At 44.1% G+C, this 24,852-nt stretch overlaps 1 protein-coding gene across 1 annotated transcript in view; it reads right to left on the bottom strand.

Moving 5' to 3' along the window:
* LOC121290458 (limbic system associated membrane protein) overlaps positions 1-24,852 on the bottom strand; it is a 911,106-nt gene that overhangs the window by 371,764 nt on the left and 514,490 nt on the right. Inside the window, exon 3 of the mRNA XM_041210895.1 lies at positions 5,896-6,021. Coding sequence (XP_041066829.1) covers positions 5,896-6,021 — 126 coding nt within the window. The remainder of the gene's footprint in view (positions 1-5,895; positions 6,022-24,852) is intronic.

Below are 24,852 nucleotides of genomic sequence, written 5' to 3'. Positions count from 1 at the left end.
TGCTCAGCTCATCAAAAAATAAATAAAATCATGTTTACCCTCCAAGGGCACCTCCATCTCTTAATGGCACTGCTGCTGCTCCAGATTGGGATAATAGCCTGGAAGTCCCACCCACCATCCTCAATAGGCTGCTTCCCCCATTTGCCGGCTCCTAATTGCCTTCTCCTGACAATATCACAGGTTGAACTCCTGTGGCCTTCCGACTCAAAAACCACCCTGAGGATGATGTAAATTCCAGCTTTCCAGCTTTGGAAAAAAAAATTCCAAGCGGTAGCAATGACAGTAAATTATATATCAGATCCTCCACACTTTATAGTATATTTATGCAATTTTTATGTGCCTTTTACACAATTATCATTGGTACATTTCAAGATTTAACAGTGAACACTACACATGGAAATGCTCAGAAGGTGCCAATTCTCACTTACAGATGTTGGCAGAGAATTTAATTATCTCTGGCAATTTTGCTCTGAATGAAATGACACATTTGTGAAGAGGTTGGCACATGGGTCTATAAATATCTTTATACCTTTACCTGGGTAGGTTTTTGGCACAATAAAAACTAACCCCTTTGTGTTTAACTCAAGAAAGCCTGTCAGACTGAGTTATTTTCAATCAGCACATAAATGGTAAAGTACAGACATTTAGTTGATACCTTCAGCTTTATAAACTACAAAAACCATGTAACGATCAATAGAGGAGTGGGAAAGAAAGGCTGAGTCCTGACACATGTTTTCACTGGTCATAACACATGCCACCTTAGTGTCATCAGCAACCTTAGGTATATAGTTCTCTATTTTTTCATCCAAGTCATTTATGAATATGGTGAAAAGCTGAATGAATACCCATTTAAGGGCCTCACCCTGCTGCCACTGATATTAACCCAGTTGTGGATGGAGGAGCTCGTCCTGTGGGAAGCATAACAAGCAAAGCCAGGCAGTGCTGCTTGTGGGCTCCCGCGGCTCCCTTGTTCAAATAGGCACTCAGTGCCTGAGTGAGGGAGCTTATATTGGGTAGGATGGTCCCACTGAGAGTCATACCCTTGCCATTGCTGCTGCATTGGCTACATGGCCCTGGGGCCTGAATTTTCATCAAGACAGAAGGGTTTTGCACCTTAGCCAAAATGGCACAGGAGCCCCAGTTTTAGAAGTCCCACCTTTGAACCTGCCACTTTTGCCAGGTAGAGAATGGGGGCAGGTTGTACTTTGCATATCCATGGTTCATGAGTGCAGCAGCACATGTAAAAGTGTAGCTGCCTTCAAACAGAAGCAATTTTCATTACTGGGGTTTCCAAATCTCAACTCATAGGCTTTAAACATTTGAGGAAAAGGTCTAAAACTGCCAGAGTTATTTGGAGAGGTAAGGTGCCCCTTTGGGACTGTTGAGAGTAGACATGAATGTGCGTAAAAGTGGAACTCTAAAGTTGCCCAGTCACTTAAATCCTCAGGCCCTTTAAATTTCTGAGAAAAAAAATCCAGCCTGCAGCTGAGAAAAATCCTTACTTGTGATTTCATGATTTGTTGACATAAACCTGAGGGTAGGCATTATCGGATTAGTGCTGCTTGACTGCTTCCACAACCTATCATTATCACAATGGGGGGACTGGTAAGTTCACAGTTTGATTGACAGATCCAAGTGTTTATAAAGATATCAGCTATCCTTGATGCAGGGCTATGAATACCAATGTTTATTTTCATAAGGGATAAAGGATTTGAAGGAAATGTTTGTTTTATAAGGGATTAAGTGCTTGCATTGATTTAAGTGTTATCAATGAGAGTGATGTTTAAATATAGTGAAGTTTGCAATGGACACTTCAAGCTTTATTTTATTTCATCTCACCATGGCTTCTGAGGTCTTCCCATGCTGGATACTGGATGAGTTGGCATGGAAAGTGTAAGGGCAAAAGGTGGTGTATGGGGAGCAACAGTTGGCATAGAGGCTATAAAGAGCCTTAGGAATAGTGGGGGGAATGGGTAGGCATGAGTTGGCACTACACTGGCATGGGGCAAAAAGGGCCATGGGCTTGAGGGGGCATAGATTAGCATGGATGGTGTGAGGGGTTATATGGGGTGAGGTGGGCATAGATTCCACAGGCCTGAGAAATGAATGCCTTTAATTCTTCAAATGGTATTCCAAAACAATCCTTCTAATACTTAGAATTCTTAAACAGAAAAAACATTACAGTGAGTTGGCATGGATGGAGCAGAGGGAGTGTGGGAGCTGAGGGGGTGTGAGAGGTGAGGGCTAAAGGACTGTGTTACAACTGGACAAAGCCCCAGAGCACCAAAGCAGACCTGTTACCCAGCCTATCTAGGCACCTTGCAGCCATTGTGGCGGCCTCTGAATTCTTTCCATGGTTAGCAGTCCCAACTGCTGTTCACAGTCGCCCTCCCATAATGAAAATCCAAAGATTCAGGGCACTTTCTCCCAAGTCAGGTTTGCAGAGCTGGCAACTTTCCTGATTCTAGAGTTAAAATTCAGCCCTAGGCTAGGGAGAGGGGTCAAAGTCAGGCATGTTTCCTGTTCTTACCTTTTTTCAAGTAACTCTTGCTGGAAATGTCATGTGTTTAGGAATAGGATCAGAATCCACTGCAGTGTCCTCATAGGAACATAGTCTTTTGACTGTCACTGTCTATACTCGCACAAGAAGAAGGGCTGCTTAGGTAATGTACTAGGGTCTGTCAATCACTTTTTTTTAAATTCATTCATGGGATGCAGGCATCACTGGCTATCCACCAATTATTGCCCATCCCTAATTGTCCTTGAGAAGGTGGTGGTGAGTCACTTTCTTGAACTGCTGCAATCCATGAGGTGTAGGCACACCCACTGTGCTGTTAGGGAGGGAGCTCCAGGATTTTGACCCAGCAACAGTGAAGGAATGGTGACATATTTTCAAGTCAGGATGGTGTGTGCCTTGGAGGGGAACATCCAGATGGTGGTGTTCCCATGTATCTGCTGCCCTTGCCCTTCTAGGTAGTTGAGGTTGCAGGTTTAGAAGGTTCTGTCAAAGGAGCCTTGGTGAGTTGCTGCGGTACATCTTGTACATGATGCATACTGCTGTCACTGTGTTTTGGTGATGGAGGGAGTGAATGTTGAAGGTGTGATAGGGGTGCCACTCAAGTGGGCTGCTTTATCTTGGATGGTGTTGAGCTTCTTAAGTATTGTTGGAACTGCACTCACCCAGGCAAGTGGGGAGTTTCCATCACATTCCTCACTTGTGCCTTGTAGATGGTGGACAAGCTTTGGGGAGTCAGGTGGTGAGTTACTCTCCATAGAATTCCCAGTATCTGATCTGCTCTTGTAGCAACAGTATTTATATGGCTAGTTGATTCAGTCTCTGGCCAATGGTAATCCCCAGGGTGTTGAAAGTGGGAGATTCAGTGATGATAATGCCATTGAATGTCAAGGGGCAATGGCTATTCTCTTTTCTTGGAGATGGTCATTGCCTGGCACTTGTGTGGCACGAATGTTCCTTGCCGTTTGTCAGCCCAAGCCTGGGTATTGTCCAGGTCTTGTTACATTTGGACATGGACTGCTCCAGTATCTGAGGAGTCGCAAATGGTGCTGATCATTGTGCAAACATCAGCAACTGTCCCCACTTCTGACCTAGTTTACAGTTGTTAATTTATTCTCCCTTTCTTTAGCAGTTTCTTGGTCCTCCCTTGCTGTATTCTAAAATGCTCCCAAACCTCAGTTTTATTGCTAGATCTGACAACTTTATGGGCCTTTTCTTTTAATCTTATACAATCCTTAATTTCTTTTGTTAGCCATTAGCCACGGTTGACAGACTTTCCTTTTTGGGTTTTTGAGTCTTGAAGGAATGTATAATTGCTGTAAACTCTAATAATTCTTTAAAGACTATCCATTGCCTATTGACATACCTTTCAATGTATTTTCCCAATCCATCTCAGCTAATTTACCGCTTATACCTTCATAATTTCCTTTGTTCAAATTAACACCCTGGCTTCAGATTGAACTATCTCACTTTCAAACATAATCTAAAATTCTATCATATTATGGTCACTCATTTCTACAAGATTATTAGTTAGTCCTTTCTCGTTACATAATACTAGATCTAAAATAGTCTTCTCTAGATGCTTCCTCAGCATACTGCTCCAGAAAACCATTTCTAACACACTCCAGAAACTCATTCTCTACAGTATTAGTGCTTATTAGGTTTACCCAGTCTATATGCAAATTGAAGTCACCCATGATTACTGTAACTCCCATGCTACATGCTTCTTTAATCTCCTGATTAATACAATGCCCCATGCTACCACTAACGTTTGCTGGCCTATAAACAAGCCTACCAATGTTTTCTGCCCCTTGCTGTTTCTTAGCTCCACCCAGACAAATTCCACATTTTGTTCTTTAGATATGAGATCCTCCCTTACTAATGTACTGGTCTCATCCCTTATATTCAGTGCACCACCACCTCTTTTTCCCATTTGCCTGTCCTTCCTAAATGCCGAATATCCTTGAATATTCAGTTCCCAGTTTGGCCATGCTGTAGCCATGTTTCCATAATAGCCATTTATCTCTACTTGTGCTTGTAAATCATCTACCTTGTTGCAAGTGCCACTTGCATTCAGGTAGAGTGCCCTTAACTTTGTCTTAACATTATTCCGCATTCTATGCCTAGTTGATGCTTGCCTTCATTTACCAGCCTTCTAATTTCATTTGCTATTTTTCTACTTCCTGTTACCAGTTTACTCCCTTCTAATTTGAGATACCCCTCAGGTTTCCATCCCCCTCACAAGCTAGTTTAAAACCTCCCAAACATCATTGGCAAATCTCCCTGCGAGGATATTAGTCCTGGTCCTGTTAAGATGTAACCCATCCATCTTGTACAGGCCCCACCTGCCCCAGAACCAGTCCTAATACCTCAAGAATCTAATGTCCGCCCTCCTGCACCAATTCTCTAGCGATGTGTTCAATTGCTCAATCCCGCTATACCTATGCAGGTTATTACTGATTAAGGTCAGTGAGCAGGTTATTGCTGAATGGGTGCCACTTGATAGCACTGTCGACGACACTTACCATCGCATTGCTGATTATCAAGATTAGACTGATGGGTTGGAACTGGCTGGGTTGGATTTGTCCTGCTTCTTGTGGACAGGGCACAGCTGGGCAGTTTTCCAAATTGCCGGGTGGATGCCAGTATTGTAGCTGTTCTGGGACAGCTTGGCTTTCATGCACAGCTAGTTCTGGAGCAGAAGTCTTCAATACTATTGCTGAAATGTTGTCAGGGCCTATAGCCTTTGAAATGTCCAGTGCCTTCAGCAGTTTCTTGATATCACGTCGAGTGAACAGAATTGGAGACTCTGACATCTGTGATGCCGGAGACCTCAGGAGGAGGCCGAGATGGATTATCCATTCAGCACTTCTAGCTGAAGATTGTTGCAAATGCTTCAACCTTATCTTTTGCACTGATGAGCTGGGCTCCCCCATTATTGAGGATGGGGATATTTGTGGAGCCTCCTCCTCCTCCTATTAGTTAATTGTCCACCAGCAATCATATCTAGCATCTTTCAGTTTCTTGGGGACAGTAAGAAAGGAGGTGTGGATAAGAAGTTTCTAGTACATAATTATAAATTATAGTTACAGCTTACAGAAAGTATGCCAATAACAAACACTAATTGCAGTTCACTGTCTAGGTTGTGAGTCAGTGCTGTAATTTTGAGATGATTGGCTCTCTCCTTTCTAATGTTCAAATATAATCAACTTTAAAAGTTTACAAGCATCTAATATACAGTTAGAGAAACTTTACACCAAATTCTGTCCAAATGTCAAGGATTTCAGATGGGTTAATACAACAGCAATTTTACTTATATAGGCCGATGCTTTTGACGAAAGGGCCTGAATTAAATCAAAAATGATAAACGTTACTCTTACCCGAAGGGGAAATATGTCTCCAATTTATGACTGGTTCTGGTCTTCCATTAGCCAAGCACACAAGAGTCACGTTGCTACCTTCGTTGACTGTGATGTTAGACGAGATGTTGTAGATCTTTGGTGGAACTGTGGAGAAAATGTATATTGTAATCATAAAACAGGTTTATATGTCTCTTATTGTCTCATATTAGTTTTACTTTCAACCAGCATTTGATAATAATGTAAGTATCCATAGCAAATAGGTTATCTGATTGTTTCCAAACCTAATTTTCATCTTGCACTCATCAGGACACTCACAAGAAGACCAAATTGTTGTTTTCCCCATATATTGGAATTCTTGTGAATATCTTGATGAATGCAAGATGAAAAGCTTAGACATGTCTCTTTTTTTCAGCAAAGCCTAATTTTAATATTAATCTAATCCATGTCTTGCAACCATATTTTTAATGTATGACACATAAATGATACTACAGACACATTTTGTAATCTATATTAAATTCCACCACCCAATCAAAATTTGAAAACAGAATCAGGCAGTAGGATGCCCAATTATTTCAGCAATGTACATGAGCCATTATCCTTCGGTCCTCCAGGACCCCAGCATTTGAATCATGGACAAATAGATAGGAACAAAGAGTGAATCAATCCAAATTCAAACAGTCCTAAAGTTATGTTATGTTATATATTTGCTGGGTTGCTGTATATCTTACTTTGTCTCAGACCAATGCAGAGATGTCTCGAGTTCTAAATCCAACAACAGTGTATTTACAGAATTTAAAATATCTCAGAACTCATAGAATTTCCAGCACACTTGTAATCTGTGTTCTTTGCTCAGAGCCCATATCCTTTCTGGAATTTTCTCAGATTTCTTCCCTCACTATCTCTACTCACAAGCTTAAGCAATCATGCAAACATACAAGAATCAGTTACCAGACTAGCATAATCAAACACAGATGAAACAAACTATTGAACACTACAGTCTGCAAGTTGAATGAGTCAGACAACAAAACTGCCCTGGAACGCACATTTATTTTAGCGGTGGCAAGGCAGCTGAGTCACAGATTTAAGAAAAATTAAAATTTTATTTTTGTGTAGCAGAGTTATCACAAGATTTGGGAAAATGTACATTACCAGGGCAGTGTACAGGAAACTAATATTCTCAATGGAATTATATTCATAAGTATTGAAACAAAATGTTTGCATAAATAATGATTATGACACTTTTCAACTGAAATAGTTAGTCTGATTAGATTATTCAATAGATTATAAACTTCAGTATAGTTTTGTCTATTTTGCAACTATTTGCTTGTTATTTCCATAGTGATCTCCCACATATACTACATTTGCTCACATAACTTGTAAATTGTACCAATCTTTCTCAAAAAATGAAGTTCTTAACTTTGAACAGATCTGTTGGGCATTCTAAAATATTTATTTTTCAGGCCACAATAAGCCACTCTGTTTTGTTGGAAAATTTAACAATGGCCACAGTAGATGGATTCATACTTACGTTAAGGCAACAATACTGGTTTTTGCATGATTCTGTGTGCCTTATTTGTGAATAGCTTACTTTGTTCATACTGATCTGATGAGGCACTTTTGAATAACATATCTTGTCAGCAACAATGAACCACAGTATATCAGGGAAACCCTGGTACAAAGGGCATACAATTGAACTAAATGTGGGTCTACAAGTGTCAACCAGTTGTTTAATGTAACAGTATGTGTGTTATAAAAATTGAACAGCAGAGATTCACACTACCTGGACAGGAGTAAAGAATAACCTATCTGAAGGACTTGATGGTCTCCTTTTACACTCAACGTTGAAAATTAGACTTAAAGGATGTTTGGATTTTCCATATTCTCGCTAAAACAATGAAACTCTTCAGAATACATATCTACAAGTTGTACATTTTGGTTTAATTTCCAAATCTACACATTGTGGATGACAGCTGCATTTAAAGATGATGTTCTCCACCCCTTGCAAATTCAGCCACAATACTATCTCTAGTATACCTATTTGCAGCTTTTTCTCACTAAACAGTTTAGAAAGACTTGGAATTACTAGCCTCTGATTAAACTATATGATGTATCTGAATGACATCATCATACGGGGGGTGGGGAGAATCAATTGTGGCAGATTAAGTGTACTGGATTAAAACTGAGAGTGATGAACCAAAGGACATAGAATGCAGACTGATGTAAAATGTTAGGAACTTGGTTGATCATCTGAATTGTAGCATCATCATTACTTCGAAATTTAGTGTGAAAAGAGTTATTTTTATTCACCAAAAGGAGCTTCATTTTTACCCACCCTAATTATTGGTTATGGGTCTCTCGCAAATTGAAAAACAAATATGAAATCTCACGTGAATGAAATTTCGTAGTACATACTAATACGTGTAATTGTTCTTTAGTTTGTCAATCTATAGTTTGTTTCAGTGTCTATTCTATTGAAGAATTCCAGAACACAGCACATACAGAAAATTATTAAGGGATAATTTATTAGAATAAATTATTATTTCAGTTTGCTGTTGCAGTGAATCATGTCATAGAATTTTGAGATTATTACCAATGCCTATATGAGAAATAATATGATACCATATGATATTGCATCTTAAGTGATTAAATCTGCTATTTGCTCTGAATCATAGCTTTAATAAAATGCATGAGATTATTGAGACAGAATGACTTGAGTGCATATTCAAACATATTTGTGATATTTGTTTTAAAAAGATTGACAGTTGGGGCTTATTTCAAAGAAAAGTGATGGGACAAAGGCATTCTTTGAGGAAAGACCAGATGTTTACTGTTTTTATAGAATTAAATGTTTAGTGATGTGTTCAGATATCTGTACAACAGTACTTGGTCTCTAATAGGGAGGTGTTAGGAGCAACAAGGACAAACCCCAGCCTCCCCACCCCCACCACCCCCATTCCTCCCCAACCCCACAAAATAAGATCACCAAAACCAGCAAAATTCATCTGTACTGCAAAGTGGCAGCAGACAATTAACAAAAGCTAAAAGGATGCAAAAGAAAACAAGAGACCCTATCAGAGATCCATTATAGTTTCCCTGCAATGTATTTTTGTGCCCTTTATTGTCAGGAAAAGATATCTTTTAGCCTTTATCTTATTTTTCATCTTCCCCCACCCACTAAATCCATCAATTTAATGAGTGCTGCTGACTTTAAAGGTGACGTTACAAATTCAACAATCATATTATCTCAAGTTTGAGAAAGCAGTACTGGGAACTAGTTCAATTTCAGAAGAAATATAAACATCAGGGCGGTTTCCACATTACCCAGCATAATCATCACCTGAGTTGAACTTGCCTATATTTCCATGTTCAGGTTGTTACCCACATCTTGTGTTCACCCAGGACAGGCTTACCTCTCTGGCAGAGAGACCTGCAGCAGTGGCAATGGCCACCAGCTGAAAGGCTGTCCAAATGAAGAAAAAGGCCCGCAGCCATAAAAACCTTTGGTGCACCTATCATAATGATGGGTACTTATTTGTCTTTTGCTCTGAGCAAGCCTGGTTTCAAGGACAAATAACAACATGCATTTATACAGTGGCTCTAACTTAGCCTAAAACCCAAAGGTGCTTCACAGATGTGTAGTCAGACAAAAATTGACACAAAACCAAAGAAGGAGGCATTAGTTGACCAAAAACGTAGTCAAACAAGTAGACTTTAAGAAGCATTTCAAAGGAGGAGAGAAAGGTGGAAGGCGGATAGTCTTAGGGACAGAATTCCCACAAAAATCCATTAGTTGTAGGTGTTGCTCCACTTCGGTTTCTGTCAAATGAATGCTTAGACAAATAAGGCAGAAGGTGTGGAGATATCACTCCTGCCTCATTTGTACAGCCTTTGAGTCCTTATGCCCAATGGGTCATTGCAAAAATCCTAGGGAGCATATTGGCAAAGCAGAAGGGACAAAAAGTTCATCCCTTCATTCATCATTCTTCACCCCTTTTGCTCCTGGAAAACATATGCTCCCTGGGCACAAAGTGGAAGAAAATCAGCCACCTTAAAGCTGAATCTGAATCTTGTTTGTCACTCACACTTGAAACTTCACTAGAGTGAGAGGTTGGGAAGACCAAACAGGCTGAGGACAGACTTGTCTTGCACCATTCAATTCTTAGATATTAGCAGGCTGGAGTGGTCTACTCTCCTGGCAACAAATAAACCATCAGATAAAGCTATGAATGCAAGCAGGCAGAAGCAGAAGGAAATTTAAATCAACAAAAGATTGAAACCTAGGAAGCATTTTTCTTAAGTGATAAAAGGACTACTGGTTACATAATTCCTTGAAATACGGTCTTCAATAAGAGGTGTGGACTTTGATTTTGGTACTATTTTGACTTTGTTAACAAGTTCACATCAGGAAAACAGCCAGAAAAACTAAATACATTAACAATTTCTTCAAAGGCAGTGGCAGTATGAGTTCAAAATATGACAACATTTTCTCATATGATAAGTTGCAACTAGTAATGTTAGTTACCCAACATTAGAGAATATGACATTGTTTGCACTTAATATTGAGAAATGTTCATATTTCAGTAGCCTCCAGGGAATGTTTGGTTGGAGAAATTGTGGTCGGAGATCCAGCCTAGTGTCAAAACATCTGCATCACCTAGTTATAAAAAAATGTAAGCGAAACCATCATTTTGAAAGCCATCAGTGAGTTTTGATTGAGAAATCTGCTGGATAAGGTTTCTCAAAATAATCAATCTGGATGGTAGAGCAAATCAATAGGAATAGTTACAGAAGCCAAAGAAAGTCTGGCAAGTAGTTAGGGAAATCAATTGTAGGTTTAGCTCATCAATAAATTCTGACTTTTTAGTCATTTATACATTACACTAAAAGCTGGAGGCAGATAACTCATTTCAGGAGAGCATTATGTACAAAATTTGACAATATTTAGGTTTAGCGTAGTATTATGTATGTTGACGTGTTATATTACTGTCAGCTACAAGTGTTTTAGGTGCTTCTTGGGGATCAACCATGAGCCTTTTCTGGCTCCTAGCTTGTCAGACATTGAGGCTTCATTACCTAGTTCCAGTTGCAACATATCATATGAGCAAATGTTATCATATTTTGAATTCTAAGGGCAGGATTTTGAGGCCATCAGGTGGGAGCGGTGGGCGGGCCCGAGACTGGCCAGGAAACCGTCTGCCATCCGTGATCGGCCCCCAACCGCGATTTCATGCTGGCAGGCCAATTAAGGCTCGCCCAGCATGAAACAGGGCTCGTCGCTGGTCGGGAAGGGTTGACTGGGGGAGGGTGCCTGTCGGCTGCTGGGTTCAATGGCAACGGGCCGGGCAGCCCCTGGATGACTGCCACAGAAGAACGTCTCCTCTGAATCTTCAACGTTCAAGTTATGGAGCCGAGTGCAGCTGGAGATGCCAAGCAGGAGCGCAGGGTGGGTGGGCACTTGGCCCCCTGCTTATCGGATGAGTGCCTTGCCATCCTGCTGGTTGAGGTGGCTGCCAGGAGGGGCACCCTTGTCCTCAGAGACAGGAGGAGGAGGCCAATGCACATTACTAAGAGGGCATGGGAGAAAGTGGCACCGCTGGTGAGCAGCCATGATGTGGTGCAGCGTACATAGGTGCAGTGTCGCAGTGGTTCAATGACCTGCTGCGCTCAGGACGGGTGAGTGCCGTGTTGGCATGGGTTAGAGTGCAGAAATTTTAAGGTCTGGTTGAGCCCCTGATGAACCTCAGGGGTGCTATAGTCTGAGTGCCAACTATTAATGAAGCCAGAGCTGACCAAGGGAGTGAGCCCTGGCTGCTTTGACTAAGCGCCTTGCAGCTTGAGGGCCATGACTTGGATGTGCCCTGCAAGGTGTTCCTCAGCTGGGGTTGGCCAGACTGCAATGGCGCTGCAGGTAGAGAGTGAACTAATCAATACTTCTCTGTCTTTTCAGGAGAAGATGAGCCATAACCAAGCAGAGAGGGCATGTACAGGCAGCGCAACGTGCTGCTGCTCACCAAGTTCGAGCAGGACGCCCTGGAGTTCGAGAGCTGGCATGCTCCCCATGCAACCAGGTATGGAGAGGCGGGGGTGCCAGATGAAGGTCAGAGCACAGTGCACAGAGGTGAGAGTTTTAGATTGTGCAGCCTTTCTAGTGTAGTCCCTTCATTGATGGGAGCCTCAAACCTGATCATTGATCATTGAAAGATGATGGCACCATGATGCAGATCTCCATTGTCTTACCAGGGTGCCTGGCATGCACAGTGACAGAGTGATGACTTAAACTAATTAAATGACCTTGTTATTCCTTTTAAGTTCACCAACATGCACTTTCTTCCTGGACTCTGAAGGGCCACTCCTGCGGCCGCAGGAGCACCAGGCTTCATTTGCACCTGTGTTACGCCCACTCTCTGAAGCAGGCACCAACGCAGATACCAGCACCTTGGTGGGCATTAGATCGGCAGCTAGAATGTCGGTGCACATTGGTGAGGGCACTTCACTCTCGCTTGAGGTGCAGACGGAGGTAGAAAGTGCCCAGAGCGGTGGCAGTTGGAGGACTGCTGGCGACCAGCACAACGCTCAGACAAAGGCAGATGATGAGCCTCTGGAGTTGTCCATTAGGCGGCAGATGCTGGATGTACAGCGGGATGTGCAGGATAATCTGGCAGGGCTGGGCTCCATGACAGTCTGCGTGACATGGTCTCCGTTGTGGAGGAGTCCATGTGGAGCATGAGCACTGTGTTGACCCTCATGGCCGAGTGCACTGCCTACTCCATTGAGAGAGTGGTGGCTCTCGTGGAGAGGCAGCTCCAGGGACAGAATGAGGGGTTCCTGGGGTTGCGCTCGGATCTCACTTAGGAACTGATCTCATGTTATCAGTGCTAGTGTGGGAGATGGATGAGGCACCCAGAGTCCCAGCTAGGTGCCCATCCATCAGTGGCGAGCAGGGAGATCCAGAGCAACCTCACGTTAATGCATGAGCTGCCTGTCATTTCTGTGGACTGTTCTCAGGACACCCTGGATGACAGCAGCAGCTCCTCCACCCCTCTGCCAGTGACTGTGGCACCTGATGAGGCTGCAATGACTGGGGAGATGTGAGCTGTGGCACTGGCTGCTCCCTCCCATGCAGGGCCAGCACAGGCTCCACTGGCCAGAGAACAATCACCAAGGTCATCAAGGCCAACAAGACAGCAGAGTTAGCAGCCTATCTCCAATGCAATGGGGAGGTGGGGGGCACCAAGACGTGGCACTCAGAAATGTAAGTTAAAGGCACCATGAGCACAAGAGGGTTCTGTTCATTTATGTTTGGTTTATCTTTACTGGTCTGGGAATGAAGAGCAAGAGGAGCTTATGTAATTTTTATTGGTTTGTAAAATTGAGATAAATTTTGTTTTTGTAATCATGGCCTGAGTTTGCTTCACCATTTTATTTCTTAGGTGCAGGGTACGCCAGTATGTAATGCTGGACGTGAGTGGCTCTAAACTTTATTACACAGACACTGAGTGGACTTTGGTTCAAATGAAAGGGTCCTTTCAGGCATCTGGGATGGAGGTGGCAGCCCTGGCATGCAGATGAAGCTGATCTTTGGTAGCCCAGCTGAAGGAATGTTGGATCAAGGCATCCCTGGTGCCCCTGCCTCTTTGGAGGTTATCAGTGCCTGCCTCCATGCCCTCAGTGTTTTCCTCACCATGCTCCTGTTCTGACTCACTACTGGATTCATCATCTGTGGCTTCTGCAGCTGCACCAAGATCCTATTCCTCCAGCGAGTCCCCCCTTGCCAGTGCCAGATTGTGGAGAGTGTGGCATGCAACGACTATCAGTGACACCAGCTCTGGGGAGTATTGTAGTGCACCCCGTGAATGGTCCAGGCGTTAGAAGCGCATCCTCTCGACCACCGCCCTTGTGGAGGCACGACTCGTATTGTAATGCTTCTCTGCCTCTGTTCTTGGGTGGCAGAGAGGCGTCATGAGCCACCTCTTCAACGGATAGCCCTTGCCACCCAGCAGCCATCCATCCAGTCGGGCTGGAGCACTGAAGAGCCTCGGCACTGGGGAGTTTCTCAGGATATAGGCGTCATGGGAGCTGACGGGGTACCTTGCACAGACTTGCAGAATCTGCATCCTGTGGTCTCACACTATCTGGACGTTCATGGAGTGGAATCCCTTCCCTGTTGACGAAGGCAACCATCTGACCCACAGGCACTTTGATGGCCACATGTGTGCAGTCGATTGCACTTGGACTTGGGGGAACCCAGCAATCACTGCAAATCCTCTGGCTTGCTCAGCTTGCCTGGCCATCGTCCATATGGTAAAGAATAAAGGTCAGTACCTGCCTGAACAGAGCTTCTGTCACCAGCTTGACACAGCTGTGGACAGCTGACTGGCAGACTCCACACAGATTCCCACTGAGCTCTGGAAAGAACCAGATGCATAGAAGTTGAGGGCCACTGTAACCTTCAGAGCCACCGGCACAGGGTGTCCACCCACAAAGTTGTAGGTGATCTCAGGCCCAATCTGCCAAACGAAGGTTACCGTCTCCCTTGAGAGGTGGAGCCTCCTTCATTGCACCTTGGACATATCGAGGTAGCTGCATTGCTGCCTGTAAACCCTGGCAGCAGGATAGTGGCATCTTCTGCAGCCCCTTCCTCCTTGGTCTACCTGCTGGCTCTGCGCCCTTAGTGCCTGTGCCTCAGCTCCCCCAGGTTCCTCCCCTGGAAGCTGCATTGGGACACCTGGCCTCCTCTCCCTGCTGCCCCTCTCTTCCTCCTCAGAGAAGGTGCCACTAGCGAAGACCTCAATCCCCATTACCAGGGTAAGGGAAGGCTGTCTGACACCTGGAAGGGTCTACACGGTCTGAATCCTCATGGGGCTTGGCAGGCAGCAATGAGCCCTGAAATGAAGCTTGGAAATGCTAAGAATGAAGCCCCGAACAAAGATGAAGCTGCCAAATACCAATAACCAGCAGCAAACTGTGTACCAAATTGCCCACTACTCACATTGGCAATGCTGCTCACCCCTTTTATCCTGCCGTGATTGAGGTTTTTGAAAATTTTGGCTGGTTGCCTGCCCGATTTGCCCATGTGACGGCCGCAAAATCGCACGGGAAACAAAAAGTCTGCATCAATTGGCTTTTTAATGGCCTTAAGTGGCCTCTTAATTAGTGGTGGGTGCGGCTCCGGCGGCCACTCGCATCCATTGACCAAAATATTGCATGAGTGCGCGATGATGTCGGGACACTCACCTGACATCACTGTGCGCTATTTTACGTCTGATGTAAATTGCTGCCCTAAACATACCAAAGTTCCGTATGCCAATTGGAATTTCTACTGTTCACTTAAAAACCATTTCCTCAGCATTTGAAGCAGTCAATGCAAGAGTAATAATGCATATTGAATGCTCATTCAGAAAAATGATTTACCTATTACACATGATTCTCTACAATAGCATCTTAAAGAGACAAATTTCCCTTTGTTAACGTAAAATCCTAAATTTGACACTAAAATGTTTATTTTCAGAAATTTGATCTTTTATTGTTTTTAATTTCACATTAAAAGGCTGCAGCATTGCCTTTGCCTGTTCTTCAAACCCGTTTTGCCATACAATTTCCAGTAAATTCTTTATCCTTTTCAACAACTTTTGTTCTATTTTAGCAGGCATAGTATGCTTTTATGAACCAAATTTCCTCAAAATAAATGTCAACTTGTGGTGCATATTCATGTAAATGTACTTTTTTTTGTGCCAGGTGTTCTCTTTTCCCGAAACGGTTGCCACATGCAAAAGTGCAGTTCCAAAATACACGTAGCTCGAGAAAGTCAAGGAAGTAAGCATTTGAAGGTCATTCAACAATAGGGAAATATTACTTTTGCTTGTCACCCACAGAATTGCACATCCAGATGGAACCACCGGACAGCAATGAGCAGGAGAGCACAGGATGGATTTTACCCCATCCCAGCACAGACACTGGGATTGATTTTGACTTTTGGGCAGCCAACCAGGGGAGCACAGTCTGGTGTAGAAGAGGGTGTTGCCTGTTTCAATTACCTGTTTGAATTTGACAAGTGAACTGTGGATGCCAAATATATGTCCCAATTCCTGCTCTTCATCCAAAGGAATGTTGACTGGGTGGAACTCCGGTAAAAGCCTAGGAGTTGGATGTAGAGGTGTGGTAGGGAGTGGGTTGGGGGTGTGGCATCAGGTTTAGACAGTGATGTATCAATGAGGCGGCATGAGGCCAGGTCAGCAATAGCTCACACCACATTTGTGAAACCAGAAGAAGCATTTCAGTCAATTGTGAGTCACAGACTCCACCATGTGTTTATTAAAATTGCATTTGAGGTCCTAACTATGTCATTAGATCATATTGATTAAGTCTATATATTGCAAAATACAATATTTTGTTGCTACATGGGACAGACTGGATGGACCAGAAGGCCATTTCCTATCAGATTTGTTTGTATTTGCTTTGGAATGCTTAACCACCCAGGGGTTTTCCCCTTTCAAAGTGATGACACCTGGAACTATTAATGGGATGGTATGGCTACAAACTCTATTTTGAGACCTTTTCTGCTTGGGTAAGGATTGGGGTGTGCATTGGTGGTGGTTACCTTAGATGGCTAGACGACTAGCATGCGGATTAGATTAAGATCAACAACACAGGGTTCAATCCCCGTTCTGGTTGAGGTAGACTTGGGGCCTGCTTTTTTACTGTACTTGGCCATGACATTTGAATGACCAATGTTCACGTGCCCCTAAGAGTCTTTGAATTTCCATTGTTTCTAGCTTATAATTGGAAACACTTGTAACATGGAGGTAAGTTGTATATTTATATAACTATGCATGATCAAATATTGTGTAACTTTAACTTTTTTTACGGGCAGGATGAGAAATTCCCAGCCCAAGAGTTTAAAAATCAGCACTAATGAGTGATTATGTCTCCTGTAGCTCAATATAATATCTTAATTCAAATGTATTTGAAAGATGAAATTTTGGAATTATGGTGCGCTTCATTCTTAGAAGTGACTTTTACCCATATTTACTCCAGATAAATATGTAAAACAGTCTGGAGGATTTTCAGTCTCCGATGGGGGTGAGCACATAAGCAGCAAGTAGCCAACTGAGGTACTTAAATGCCAATTAATGCTATTGTCAGAGGCCGACTGGATTTTCCCCCAGGTTTAAGCTGAAAGTCCTCAAAAAAAGTTCTTTGCCAGAACTAGAATTGGTTGGTCAAAGATAAAATCGGATGTCTAAACTGACATTACTAATATGCATGCAACCTTTGCCCAACATTTACCGAGGAGCATGAACAAGGGTGGCAAGAGAATGCAAGAGAAATGAAGCAGGAGAATGATAGATAAAAGCAAAATACTGTGGATGCTGGAAATCTGGAACAAAAACAAAAATTGCAGGAAAAACTCAGCACGTCTGACAGCATCTGTGGAGGGAAAGACAGAGTTAACATTTCACATGGACTCGAAACGTCAACTCTGTTTCTCTCTCCACAGATGCTGTCAGACCTGCTGAGTTTTTCCAGCAATTTTTGTTTTTGTGCAAGAGAATTATAGTTTGCATAGAGTGCTTATAGTAAAGGAAGTGCATGGAATACAATGCTTTTCAAGAAAAGCATAAAAAGCAACACTCAGAGGCTAACTTACAATTATAAAACTTTAGGATGAGCTTCAGAGTTTTACAACAGTAGCATGTCTCATCTTGATGAAAAGGGACAGTTCATTTTTACTTATAATCTAAAGGCAGGCAATAGGTCTCATGGTATCTGGCATCTGAACATAGGAGATCCCTGAAGTGAAATTGGATAACATGGGACGACTGTTCTTTATTCTTGCGGAACGAACCCAGATGGAAGATGTCAATATGGAATAGAGGATATCATATCATTTCCTTTTAATGAGTGGAAAGAGGAACCAGTTTTAAAAAAAATTGGTGACTTAAGACAACAAGGTAAGTAAAATATTTCATAGTAAGTGCAACTTTTCTGTTGTATTTCCTTAAATGGCATCAAATTGCATGACGCTTTCATGTCAATTAATCTGCATGACCTGAGACACTGAACGGAACTGTCTCAGATTTGCACTAAGTGCGGTAGCGGGTGGGAAAAAAGTTGTTCTACCTGCCAACTACAGTAGCGGATTTTCAGGCCATATCATCCCATTCCCGGTGCGTCCCACCTCATTAATAATGCATCCCCTGGAAATGCGCCAGATCGCTGTCGGGGCGGCCTCTGGTTCACCCGCCCCACCATCACCTCAGGCCTTCAGTAATCTGGGCACCATATTTTAAAGGATGCCCCTGCACAGAGCTAGCACTCTCCATGGGATCGGAAGCTGCTGCAAAGTCATGGTTTCCAAAGGGAGGAAACATGCTACTCCCAAATTTAGTGACACCTCCCTTGGGTGCCTCGTTGATGCAGTGGAGGCCCGCAGTGAAGTCCTCTACACCCACGCTCTGGGTGAAGACCAGCAAGCAAGATCACCAATCTAGCATGGGAGGCAGTGGCAGCGCTGGTCAGCGCAAACACCCTGCAAAAGAGGACAGCCACCCAGTGCCGAAAGAGAATGAATGCTCTCCTCCATTCTGCCAGTGTAAGTCATTCTTCTCATTACTCTCAACTCATTTGCTCATAAACCCATCACACATCCACAATGATCTCACTCACTGCCAATTCAAGGGACATCACCATTCACTGTCTCACACATAGCTTCATCTGCCCTGCGGATTTTGTCCTCATCACTTCCATGGTACCATTGTCTACCCACATGTGTCAGGCATCCTTCTCATCTGGCCTAGCAGGTGTCCTGCTTACACTCTCTCCATCTGTATTCATGCAGGACAAGCTGGCACACACAAAAGGGAGAGGTCGCAGACCAGTGGAGGGATGCCTGACATCATGATATTCACATACTTTGAGAATAGAGTCATCCAGCTGATCCATGATGATCAGGACCATCCCTGTGCTGACAGTGAGATCGGCAGTGCTCAACCAAGTGAGGATCCAGTAATGCAACATCCGTCAGACAACTATGCTGTGATGAGTTCTCCTGTTCCGCAGTCTCCTGCCAGGCACTAACCATCTCCCCTTGTTTTTGCAGGCACATCTGGGAAGCAGCCAAGAGGGTCCACGAGCCAAGTCCTTTACTCAAGCCCCAAAGACAGCTCAGAAGAAGAATCTGATGACACTCTAATGGAAGCCCCATCATAGCACTCACCCACACCCTTCACCCGCACAGAGACACAAACCTCAGTGGGACCTAGATCTAGAGTATCTTTGGGATCACAATGTGGTGACCACATTGCACTGCAGGTGAGTGCAGGAAATTCCCAGGTTTCCGGCACTCAGAGCTCTGCTGGAGGCCAGAAATCTGCTGAGTCCGAGTCAGATAAATAGCCTCTAGATTCAGTCATACCTCAGTTGCTAGAGCTCAAAGGCAAGCTCGGGAATGTCAGGAAGGGATGTCCGTTGCACTCCTCAGATTGCAAGGCACAATAGAGGAGTCCATCTGCCTTTAGTCTGAGGTGATAGCGCGGCATGCCAATGCACCGAGGTGAGCACTGGTAGGATGACAGCCGCCATGGAGATCTTGGCCCAGGACCTCGGCCCTGCACTGCTGCGCAGGCTGAACTCCATCGCTGACACCATAGTTGGCTTCCAGCAGTGTCAATGTGAGAGGGGTGCAGGGCAGTTCGATCTCACTCCAGCTTCTCCTTTTCCTCAAGGAGTCAGCCAGGGGACTTAGGGCACCCATAGGGAGGAGAATCAGTAGGTGCACATCCCGAGGACATCCACCCAGGTGACTCCGGGTGTACCTGACTCTTCCAAATCCCCTCTTCCAGTGACCCAGCCACTGCCACACAGCAGCACTCCGTTAACAGACCCAAGGCCCTTCAGGTCTCAGCCCTCCAGAGGACGCCCATCAAGATCATCACAGACAGGGTGTAGCAGTCGGCAGGCTGCCTCCACTTCCGCTGTGGATGTCGGGGGAGCACCAAGATGTAGCAGCAGGGTAGGAAAGTTAAAAAAATTTAATTGCACAGCCTAGACATGGGTGTTAATTACTTGTCCATAATGTTCATCATTGTAAATAAACTTCCAATAATGTTTCCCTGCCTATAGCTCTTTGTTATGATGAACAGTGTTTGTGTCACTCAGATGTGAAACTTTGGTTCCTGCACAAGATAAAGGCAGGCATCTCAGTTCAGTGCCTCTTCCCTATGCAGAGTGTAACCTTCAGACCCAAATGATGATTCAGCTTCACACTCACTGGACACAATACTGATGCCAGCATCTTGACAGTGCTTGTCATTGCTGCCGGAATGTCGTGGGCAGGTGTCACAGAGTTCCGTCATTCTCTCCTAGTACTCTCTGCACCTTTGGGGTGGGGCTGCCCCCACCTTCCCCCCTTCCCCCCCCATCTCTTCAGCACCTGTGACCGGTGACGTTGTGCTCCTGATAGGGTCATGTACTGAAGGTTGACAAAGGATCAGGTGCTGTTCAAGTTTCATGGCTGTGTCTCCATAATATGACCCCGATCACAGAGCACAAGCGAGCTGCCCTCAGCCAGACAGGAGTCAGACATTCACAGAGGCTTTGTGAAGATCAATGAAGTGTCCTCACTGCATGTCGTCATCATTCTCCTGGAGTCTAGCAACTATTAAGGCCTCTGCTGTGTCTCCATAATATGAACCTGAGCACTGAGGGTATATACGCTGCCATCAGCCACACAGGAGTCAAACGTTCACAGATGCAAGGTGAGGATATCAGGACTGTCCTCACTGCATCTTGTCATCATCTTCCATGAATCTTGCAACTATGAGGACTTCTCAAGTGCCACCTGCCTCATCTTATCAGTGCAATATCCTCATTGCCAGCATCCTCACCTTTGAGGGTCTCATCATCGCCATCCCCTTCGATGTCCTCCTCATCGTAGGAGACCTGCAGCTCTTCCATCTCTTCCTCATCCAGGTCCTCCCCACTGTTGCAGTGCCAGGTTTTGGAGCACGCAGCAAGTGACAATAATGTGCGACACTCTCTGAGGACTTAATTGCAGTGCTCCACTGGACTTGTCAAGGCACCAGCACCTCATTTTCAAAATGCCTTTAATGTGCTCCACCAAAGTCAGGGTCTGGGCACAAGCATACCTTTGCTGTGCTGAGGCCGCTGCACAGGTGTCATCCTATGTGGGTAGCCCCTGTCCTCGAAGGGCCATCCCTGGAGCCTCTCTGGACCCTGGAAGATGTCATGGATCTGAGACTTGCTAAAGACATAAAGGTCATGGGCACTCCCTGGGAATCATGTGTAGACCTGTAGGATGTGTTTGTGGCGGTCGCACAACAGCCGAACATTCAGCAAGTGGAAGTTCTTGCAGTTGACTGCTTCTTGCCATGGAGATCTAGGCACCACATGAGTGCAGTTGATGGCACCCTGCATTTGTGGAAAATCTGAGATCTGCACAAATCCCAGCACTCTTGCTTCCTGGCTTTTCTGATCCCAGGCAAAACAAAATTCTATGCTTTCATGAAGGTGACGTCTGTGATCCGGACACACTTGTGTGTGTTGACTTGCGAGATCCTGCAGAGGTCACCTGTGGAGCCCAGGAAGAGCCATTGGCATAAAAATTGAGCACCATGGTCACTTTCACAGCCACTGGCAGTGGAGGTCCTTCATTTCCCCATGGCGCCAAATCCTGCAGCATGTGGCATATGTGACCAACCAGTTCCCTAGACATGTGTAGTCTTCAGCAACACTGGTTTTCAGTCATCTGTAGAAGTGACAAGAGGCATCTATAGACCCTGGATCTCGTGAGGCACCTATGAGCAACAGCTCGCTGTAGATCTTCAGTTCCATGCTCAGCAGGCCCTGCTCCCTCTTCAGCTTGAGGGAGGTGTTCCTCTCTTTGCCAAGCCAGGTGCCTCTGCTGCTCTTTTCTTCTTCTTCTCTGCTCCTTGTAAGCCATGAGGCATTCCACTGAATCAGCAGCTCCATGATCCTGAGGTTCTTCACCTGTAGGATCAAAGAGAGACGCGTGGGTTAGCATAGGTGTCCTACGGACCACTCTTGGTTAAGTCTGATGGCCCCATCATACCTGCAGGAGAGTGCTGGCCACCACTTGGATGGCCAGTGTGTAGTGTGTTCGTTGATTGTCCAAAACTGTACCCACCTCCACCCCACTCCACTTGACCGATTGGCGGCAGCTTTGCTCATTGAACTGCATGCTGCTCTCAGCTCAGGTGCACGCATTCTCCTAATCCACACTGTAAGGCTGCGCTGTTAGCTTGAACTATGGGGGAAACAGGTCCAAGCTTTACTAAAGATATTGCAAGGGGCTGTGAGCACCTCCATCAGTGACTGCACCATAGCCACATTTTGCAAGGGGATTGCCCAGTCAGCCAATTGCTCTGCCGCCCCCTAAAATGCACACTAATTTGCAGTTTGCGCCCGAGGGGCGAAAAGTCCTGGAGTGTTTGGTGGCACATTCATGCTTTTGTATTGCTTGGGTGGGCACAAAAGCTTCAGAGGCCCGACTCCTAGCATGTCAATGGAGCTGCAGCTGAACGGTATCAGCTGTGGAACAATGCTCACTTTTGACAAGCTTTTCCAAGTGTGAGGCTGCATTATTACCTGAGCCATGTGCAAACTGGCATAGGGAAAATAAGATTAGAGACACAAATGCGTGGCTGAAAGACTGGCGTGGGAGAAGTGGGTTCTGGTTTGTGGGGCACTAGCATCAGGACTGGGGAAAGTGGGGGCTGTACGGTTGGGACGGTTTACACCTGGGATGAGTGTCCTCACAAATCGCATAACTAGGAAAGTAGAGAGGGCTTTAAACTAAACAAGAGGGGTGAGGGATCAAGCTTGGGTAGAGGTAGCAATTCAAGGTTTACAGTCAAGACAGGAGAGCAAAATAGTAATATGAGAAATGAGGGTCAGAGAATGGCAGGAAGGGTCAGAGAGAAAAAAGCTAAGAATATAGCAATAGTCAAGACTAGATGCTACAAAGGTAACAAACAAAGTAAACAAATTGATGGCCCACATTGAAGTAAATAAATATGCTCTGATAGCAATTACAGAGACGTGGCTGCAGAACAACAATGATTGGGTCCTTAATATTGAAGGGTATATGACATTCAAGAAGAATAGGAAGCTAGGTAAAGGTGGAGGGGTAGCACTGTTAATCAAAGAGGGCATTGATGCAATACTTAGAGATGACCTTGGATCAGGAGATCAGGATATAGAATCGGTTTGGGTGAAGATGAGGAATAGTAGGGGAAATAAGTCATTAGTGGGAGTGGTTTACAGGTCCACAACAGTGGTAACAGTGTAGGACGAAGTATTGAAGAGAAAATATTGTGTGCTTGTGATAAAGGTACGGCGATAATCATGGATGATTTTAATCTACACATAAACTGAAAAAATCAGATTAGCAGTAGTAGCCTGGACGAGGAGTTCTTTGAATGCTTTTGAGGTAGTTTCTTAGAATAGCATGTTCTAGAACCAACCAGAAAGGAGGTTATATTAGACTTGGTATCGTGTAATGTGACAGGATTAATTAATGACCCCAGAGTAAAGACGCCCCTAGGTAGCAGTGACCACAATAAGATTGAATTTTACATTCAGTTTAAAAGGGAGAAGAGTGGGTCTAAGACTAGTATCTTAAGCTTAAATAAGGACAACTATGTGGGGATGAAAGTTGAGCTAGCTGAAGTGAACTAGGAATGTAGTCTAGAGGATAAATCAATAGAGAAGCAATGACAGGCATTTAAGAGGATATTTCAGAGTATTCAGAATAAGTACATTCCTACTGTAAAGAAAAATTCTAAGAGGAGGACCCACTATCTGTGGTTAACTAGAGATGTTAAGGAAAGCATCAAACTTAATGAAAAATCATACAAGTCCGCAAAGATGAGTGGCAGGACAGATGATTGGACAGAATATAAAGAACGGCAGAGAATGACTAAAAGGTTAATTAGGAGAAGGAAATTAGAGTGAGAGGAAGCTAGCTAGAAATGTAAAAACAGATAGCAAGAGTCTACAGGCTCCCCTTTATCCACAGCCCGTGTTACTCCATCAAAAAGCTCCAATAAATTGGTTAAACATGATTTTCCTTTCACAAAACCATGATGACTCTTCCCGATTGCCTGAGCTCTTCTAAGTGCCAGGCACTTAAAAAGGAAAAGAGTGAGTAAAGTGAGTGTTGGTCCTCTAGAAAGTGACAGTGGGGAGTTAATAGTAGATAATAAGGAAATGGCAGAAGAAATTAGCAAATATTTTGCTTCTGCGTTCATCATAGAGGATACAAAAAACATTCCAATAATAGCTGAAAATTGAAGATGAATGGGAGGAAGGAACTTGATGAAATGGAAATCACTAGGGAAATGGTATAGAACAAATTGATGGAGCTGCGGGCTGGCAAGTCTCCAGGTCCCAAAGGACAACATCATTGGGTCTTAAAAGAGGTGGAATGAAGTAGTCGATGCGCTGGTGTTAACTTTCCAAAATTCACTAGACTCTGGAAAGGTTCCATCAGATTGGAAAGTAGCAAAAATAACCCCTCTATTCAAGAAGGGAGGGAGGCAGAAAACAGGAAACTATAGGCCAGTTAGCTTGACGTCTGTCATGGGGAAATTATTAGATTTATCATTAAGGAGGCTATAGCTGGGCACTTAGAAGAGCTCAGGCAATTGGGAAGAGTCATCATGGTTTTGTGAAAGGAAAATCATGTTTAACCAATTTATTGGAGTTTTTTGAAGGAGTAACCTGGGCTGTGAATAAAGGGAAGCCTGTAGACGTGCTGTACTTGAATTTCCAGAAGGCATTTGATAAGGTGCCATATCAAAGATTATTACAGAAAATTAAAGCGCATGGTATAATGGGTAACATATTAGCAAGGATAGAAGATTGGCTAGCTGGCAGAAAGCAGAGAGTATGCATAAATGGGTCTTTTTCAGATTGATAGAATGTGACGAGTGG

This window comes from Carcharodon carcharias, chromosome 18 (genome assembly GCF_017639515.1).
Source record: "Carcharodon carcharias isolate sCarCar2 chromosome 18, sCarCar2.pri, whole genome shotgun sequence".
Taxonomy (NCBI): Eukaryota; Metazoa; Chordata; class Chondrichthyes; order Lamniformes; family Lamnidae; genus Carcharodon; species Carcharodon carcharias.
The sequence above is the reverse complement of the archived record's forward strand: the minus strand, read 5'-3'. Positions and strand labels throughout refer to the sequence as shown.